The 7,371-nt window shown below is 41.2% G+C and overlaps 1 protein-coding gene across 1 annotated transcript in view; it reads right to left on the bottom strand.

Annotated features, from left to right (window-relative positions):
- Positions 1-699: 699 nt before the first annotated feature.
- LOC104278218 (sucrase-isomaltase, intestinal-like) overlaps positions 700-7,371 on the bottom strand; it is a gene marked incomplete at its 3' end in the record, with an annotated part of 33,701 nt that continues 27,029 nt past the window's right edge. Inside the window, exons 26-32 of the mRNA XM_009875125.1 lie at positions 6,583-6,689; positions 5,941-6,092; positions 3,452-3,483; positions 3,257-3,358; positions 1,927-2,024; positions 857-941; positions 700-756 (exon numbers count right to left, since the gene is read on the bottom strand). Of these exons, the coding sequence (XP_009873427.1) occupies positions 700-756; positions 857-941; positions 1,927-2,024; positions 3,257-3,358; positions 3,452-3,483; positions 5,941-6,092; positions 6,583-6,689 (633 nt within the window). The remainder of the gene's footprint in view (positions 757-856; positions 942-1,926; positions 2,025-3,256; positions 3,359-3,451; positions 3,484-5,940; positions 6,093-6,582; positions 6,690-7,371) is intronic.

Raw genomic sequence — 7,371 nt, 5'->3', positions numbered from 1 at the left:
ATTAGCAGATGTTTGCCAAGCAAGGGTGTATTCACCTCAGTTGTGCAGGTTGATATGTTCTAAAGGAGCTGGTAAAAGTTTGAACTTTCCCCTAAAGCCAATATCTTCATCCTATGTAGAAAAAAATATGGGTTGCTCTCACTCTACAGGGTTTTTTCAGAATGAAATCGTATTTTTTTCCTAGACAGATTAGGTAGGAGTTCTTACTGCAGGAGTAGCTTCCTAATGCTTTTAAGAGAAACTTCAAAATTTTGGATTTATGATTTGCTTGACAGTAGCTGAGACAAAGGGGCCAGTCAGGCCAAGTACGAACTTCTGATTAATGATTTTTTGATGCCTGCTCTTTCCTGACAAAACTTTTCCTATTTTCTGTGAAGACAATGTGACTAAATGTGTTCTGTCTTTCTGCATTCCAGCATTCCTTACAAAGACATTATGTATTCGATTTGGAGATTAAAAGAGTCAGTAGAAAGGCTTCAAATTAAAGGTATTAATTCACCTTTTAATTCACCCTAACAGGTCATGTTATTGTACGTTCTTAGGTGGCAGCGAAGGACTTTTTTACGAGTTAGGCAGATGTTACATTGCTGAGAACTGCTATTAAATGCAAGTTTTTAAAAGGGCTTCACCCGCACACACTGCTGCTGTATGAACAGCACTGTGAAGAAGAGAGAAAACACAATTTTTTGAATGACTTACTGTGTAGTAATCACACTGGTGGGCATTAAGTAAGTAATTATTCATCTTTACAGTGTCCTGGAATTAAACATACAATGTTTTAGTCACCTTCAACCAAAAAGTGAAGTTTAGCTAAAATGACTTAAATGTTTTCCTAAAAGTGATTAAAAAAATACACCTGTTGCATCACAGGGCTGATGAGCAGTGCAGGTCCCCAGAGGAGCTGCTCATATATTTTCCAGGTCATTCTGCCTTCCATGAACCTGCAAATTAACTGAATAGTGATTAGTTATTGGGTGCTGAGCTTCTCCAGTGTGTTCTTTCTTTAAGATATTTTTGTCCATAATTGAATCTACTGTTCCTACTATCTGCTATTCCTTAATCTTTAGCCTAGTATTAATAATGGATAGGTCAATTAATGCATGCCAGGAATGCATAAAGATCCATGAAACTCATTAGAGAAATGAAAGCTATTACAAATATTTTTGTTGCCATTTCTTCGTATTTGCTTTTCAATATATTTAGATCACAAAACTCAGAGGGTCTGTTATACTTGGCTGGTATTAGCAATAATAAGATTAGGTAGTGGAGGGACTTTCCAATTTGCACCATTTTTTTTCTAAGACAGTTATTTTGAAAGAAGCTAGTCAGTACATGCAAAGAAGTCAGTGTTCCTCAGCCCAGACATGCACGTGGATGCAAGATCCCATCTCACTCCACAGCAGGAGTTAAAGCTTTTGCAGATACTGCACCACCTGTCAATGAACAAAGAAGGTTTTGTGTGTCTTAATAATATTTTAAAAAAAATAAAATAAATCTGCTGGATTGGCTTGGACATGCACAAACCCAGCCATTTTTTCCATGCAAAACTCTAGTGGCAGAACTCCCTCTTTTTTACTTGAAAGTTTTTGTCCAGGTCTTTTTGCAACATTTGGGGGTTTTGATTCTAAACAAGCCCAGAACTTTGTTCTTTGCCCTTAAAGAGGATAAAGATGACCTTTAAAATTTAAATAGTACTCCTAATGAAGAAAGTATTCAATTTTGCATGGTGAAAAATGAAGAACTAGTGCTGTTCAAGTGAGAGTTGGTATTAAAAGCTTGTAATCTCATGTGTTTTTTTAAAAAAAATAAAAATTGCTGTAACTAAGAGAAGATTTGTCAGGAGAGTCATAAGTCTGGAAGTGTTAGTGGAAATTCTGATAAGGAGAGCAAAGTGGTTGCAGTTACTCCTGGAGTATGGTGTCATACATCAATGTGTAGAGTCTGGGAAACCGTGTGCATCTTATATGCAGCACATTCCTGGAAATCTCCTCAGACACTGAGTTCCAGGAAACAGGGTCTTCCCTCTGAAGGAGGAGTGACCATCGTTAGTCAAGTTGGATTGGTTTCTTCAGAAGAGCTTAAAAAAAAATTAATGTAGCAAGGCAAAGCTGAGGAAATTTCTCCTCTGAAGTAGAGAACCTTCTTTTATTTGTTCTTCAATTAAGGAACAAGCGACACTAAAAGCAGTAGGTATCCCTGTCAGCCCTACGAGGGGCACTAGAAAGAAGAAAGGTGAGGAAAACCTGGAGGGAGCACTGTAAAAATATTTGATGCAAAGTGTCCCCAAGGTGTGACACATCCCCGTGTAAATGATTCGTTCTTCCTCTTCTCTGCAGGACTTTTGAGAAGAGACCGAAGCACTAATGACCGATGTCGGGGAGCACTTCCAATCTTTCTGAAAGGCGAGGGACAATACCTTGGCAAATTGGGCAAGACTGGGAGCAACGCGATAACCCCGCATCTGCATTTTTAAAGGCTTTAAAAGTCCTATCGAGAGGTGTGCCGCTGCAAGATAAAGCACACAGGTTTTGAAGAGGAGACTTTAATCCATTAGATATATGCCATATAAATAGCCCTACTCCAGTAGACTTGAAGCTTTACCAGAATAGAAGTGCTGTTTCCATTGCTTTATTTTTCCAGTTATCTTCTTTTACAGCTTTCTACAATACAGTCCTTAGCCAGCACAGACCTGCATTTAGGCAATTATTTCTCTTTACTCTTAGAAGAAATACAGTATCTGAAGATGGCAAATGTGCAAAGTGCAGAAATCACCGAGTGTTACTCCAGAATCTTATTACACTGTTCCATTTTCTCGTTTGTTGTGCAATTATGGACAATTAGGGCTGAGAGCACCAGGGTCACTTTTGCTCCTTTAAGCGTATTTGCCATAAAAGCTCTATTTCAGTCTCGCCAGCGGACTGTGTTTGAATAAAAATGGCACACAGGGAGAAAGAAGTAGGAGTTGGATTCAGCCAAAGCAGACTTAGAATGTGCTTCCTTCAGGTGGTCCAAATCCCAGGGCAGCCCCTCTGTGGGCATAACAATTCCTGGGGGTAGGGGCAGGCTCACGGCAGAGCTACTGTATAAATAAAGACCATTTTTGTTTGATAAAACCCAAACGTGTTCATTTCTTGTCCACTTTGCTTGGAATGTACGTGCTTTGCGAGGCAGGCCAGCTCGTGTCGTGTTCCGGCTGGTCTCTACACGTGTGTTGCAAAGACCTAGCTGTTAACAGCTGTTAAAAAATCGCAACCACCCTTTTTCCTTTCTGATTCCTCAAATATGGATAAAATGTGCACCCAGCTGCAGCCAGCTCATACTCCAAATCTTTGAAGAAGCCACAGCTATTTGCTCCTGTCTGAAAGCTTAAAAATGATCCGATTACAATACTATAAAATCATGTACAGCATCAGGGTAATTAAATATAAGGTAATAACTCATTAGCTCATGCATATATTCTAAAGAGACTGAACTCCATCATACCTGAACGGAAAAATAACCTCAACCACTGTTTCTCTATTGATATGTTTTTTCTGCTTCTGAAAGAGATGGGAGGTGTTTGGTCAGGAGCGAACAAAGAAATGAATGGCAAGACACAGGACATAAAGGTGGCGGTCACAGAGGAATAAAAGAGCTCCCAACACCTGGTGTAGAAGCAAAGAAGAAGTAGTTAAAAAAGGAATTGTCCATAAATTCCTGTTCCTGGCCTAAAGTGCTTATTGCATTAAAACCACATGAACAGGAGACCTTATGAGGAGCGATTGAGGGAGCTGGGTCTGTTCAGTTTGACGAAGAGGAGGCTGAGGGGGGGACCTCATCATGCTCTACAATTACCTGAAAGGACATTGTAAAGAGGTTGGTGCTGGTCTCTTCTCACAGGGAATTAGGGACAGAACCAGGGGGAAGGGTTTCAAGCTGCAACAGGGCAAGTTTAGGCTGGACATTAGGAAGAAATTCTTCATGGAAAGATTGGTCAGACAGTGGAATGAAAGAGTGGTCAGACCCTGGAACAGACTGCCTAGGGAGGTGGCTGAGTCGCCATCCCTGGATGTGTTCAAGTGTCGCTTAGATGTGGTGTTGGGTGAGATGGTGTAGGGGTGACCTTGTAGTGTAGGGTCAGTGGTTGGACTTGATGATCCCAAGGATCTTTTCCAACCTGAATTGTTCTATGATTCTATGAACACTAAAAACACATAGACAAAGGAAATTACTGCGCACAGTAAATTGAATTCTACATGCCACTAACAGGCGTGGCTGGGTGATCGCGAGCTGCTGTGTTAGCACCGAGCCACTGTCCTGCCCATTTTCTGCTACTGCGATGTGTGAAACGGGCAAGAAACGATCTCACTTTCCTGGGTGGCCCCCTACAAACTGCTGACATTGGAAACAGACCAAAAGAAACCAAACAAAAACCAAGCAGATGAAAAATTACAGGAGAATTTATGAAACCAAGTCCTCTGAAAATAAACATAAGGGCTTGTATTTTCATAGGGAAGAGCAGCATTGGTTTATACACGAATACATCTGATCCAGATGTGCTTTTTACAGCAGTTCACTATGATTGCCACACACAGAAACTCAGCAGTGTCAGCCAGCCTGTAGCTGGAAAGAGAATTGGCAAACGAGGTGCTAAAATACCGATTTCCAGCTCTGGTTAATTATTGTATGGGAAAATAAGAGATAAAGCCCAATTTGCACATTTTCTAAGGGCTCCATGATGTGTTCCAAGGTGCATCATTCGGTTCTTCCAGTACCTGAAAGCTTGTAGTGGCAGTTGAAAATAATTACAGCAAAACTCATACCCAAAAGACCATAAGGAGGTAAAATAGAGGTGTCAAGTATTGGACCTGTCGATATAACTCTAGCTGTCAAAAAAAATAATTGTTGGAATGAAAAAATACGTCATGGAGCTGTGTCACTGTAGAAACCCCAGGATGATGTGATACCAGTATGAAATGACCAGGGTGGGTTTATCTAGAAGCAAACATGTTAAACCAGCTGGTTTTTGGTCAGGATGGGGAACAGGCCTGACAGTTAAGGAGGGACCACCAACCTGTGCCACTGCCTGGGCATTAGCTGACCTCAGCCTGATCACGTTTGGCTTCCTTGTGCGCAGAAGAGACTCCTAGCAGAGGATAGTAGCCTTTCAAGGATGGTGGGACTTACTTTTCTTTCCCATATTAGAGGCAAAAATGTACAGGATGGGAAACATAGAGGTTCTTGAGTTTTGGAGGATAAAAGGAAACAGCTAGCACCAGGCAAGGATTGCCACGGACTTTTTTAGGATGCTCTGGCACCAAATCTCTCCTAGCTATTGGGAGGAGAGACTGTGACTTGCCAGAACAGCTCCTGAGGCCTCCGGGGTGGCAGCGTGAAAGAGCTGGATGGAGAACTGATTCACCACTTAACCCCAGTCCTCAAGTAACTTAAAGGAATATTTCATTTTGTTAAATGAAGCCTCAGTCATTGCCACAAAGTACCTGCAAAGACAACCAAGTAAGCTTAAGAGAAAAAATAGATTAAAAATCTTTGAGTTCAGGGGAATTTATGCTTCCTAGTTGCTCCACCAAGGATACGCTCTAACCTGTGTGCCCAGCGTGGATCCATTACTGCTCCACTTTCTTAGAACAAGCCCTTTGCAGCCCTGCACACAGACTGTGAGTCGTTACAGCAACATAACCTCAGTACTGGTTAGAAGCTACACTGATCAAATCACACTGCTCTCCAATGCAGCAGCTCCACAAGAACTGCCTGAAGAGCTGCTTCAGTAAGGCACTGTATTTATTTTTCTACAGGATGTGCAGCTTTAATGACACTATAATTACAGCAAAAAATACACAAGTCACTCAAAGTGCTGGGGTAATTGAACTAATGTGCTCTAATTATTTCTTCCAAGACAAACAGTGAGTTTTCTGCTATTTTCATTTCTTTGTAACATACGGTCAAACATCTTCAACAATGCTTGGGAAATTGCAGCTAAAACTTCAAGTTTAAAGAGTGTGTGTTGGGTATAGAACTGCTCAAGTTTGAGCTTTTGCTGAGGTTTGGTGACTCGAGGTGCCAGCTCTCTGCTCCAGGACTGAGCCAAAGCTCTGTTCGTGAAAAGCAAATCTTACAAAGCCTGAACTTACTCCAAACCGTTCCTGTATTCGCTAGAAAGGGCTCTGGCTTTCAGGTCTATGCAAAAGCCTCATTATGACAGAATAGTATTTTAAAGACAATATCCAGAAGCTCCCTCTGTCTAACACATGCAGAATGGAAATTACATCAACTTACAGAGCAGATTACTGTTTAAAGTACAAGCTTTTGAGAGTTTTGTAGGTGAGGAATCTTCCTGTTTGGATGGAATAGTATTCAAATAAATTGTTGTTTCAACACCATGCCTTCACAAGTACATCTAAGTTACTACCAAAGAATAAATCTGGAGCCAACATATGTGTGTGTGTCTGTGTGTGTGTGTGTGTGTGTGTGTGTGTGGTACCTCTCAAAACAGAAGGAAGTACTTCACTACATTTCACTTCACACTTAATCCAGAGAAACAAGGGTAATATTCCTCTTGCTGTCAAATTATTGTCTACTTACAAAGCCCAAACCACGGGAGATGCGGCCGACAGCAGAGCTATCGACGTCCCTTCCTGGCCTGTCAGCAATTTCACTCCTGCCTTGACCGGCAGCGCCGCGGTGGCACGCTGCCAGAGAGAACATCCACTGCGTCCAAAATTCAAACAACCCCGCTATTTTCTTTCTTTATGGTAATATCAAAGTTACCAAGGGCTTTAAGGTCATTAAGTCCTATAAAGAAACGCTGTTCCTTGCTCACTCGTTGAATTGGAAATGAAACGGCGCAGATATATTATCGTTAGATCAGACGTTATCTAAAGCAGGCTGGGGTGCTATTCAGCAAGGAACAGATAACAGCGTTTGCCTTGGAACTGGGGAAATAGATTATGCATGCAGTTTGCATTTTTAAAGCCACTGTTTCCTCTTCTCACTACTACTCAATTTGTTTTAAGTAGAGGATATAATCAAGCCCTTCTTAAATTAACTTTGTTAAAAAGCTATATTCATCTTCCCTCACTGGATGTATACAATAAAAGTCAAAACCAATAACAACGTTAGGAGTTAACTAAGCTGTCCCAGCAAAACCTAGAAAGAAGAAGTCTTTTACAGTAATTATGTGAGACTCTCAATGAGTAATTTCTTTTCCCAACAGGGGATCAAAATGCCCAGACCTGAGCTCCACACATTGGTCTTGCTGATCACAAAGAATACATTCAGAGAAGACCATTACCACTGAGACATCATCTAGATTACAAGCCATGATAAATAGGACCAAAGCCAATCGGTGTGTCAGCAGACATCCCCTCGGCT

This window comes from Apaloderma vittatum, unplaced genomic scaffold, assembly GCF_000703405.1.
Source record: "Apaloderma vittatum isolate BGI_N311 unplaced genomic scaffold, ASM70340v1 scaffold11048, whole genome shotgun sequence".
In the NCBI taxonomy this organism is placed as follows: Eukaryota; Metazoa; Chordata; class Aves; order Trogoniformes; family Trogonidae; genus Apaloderma; species Apaloderma vittatum.
The sequence above is the reverse complement of the archived record's forward strand: the minus strand, read 5'-3'. Positions and strand labels throughout refer to the sequence as shown.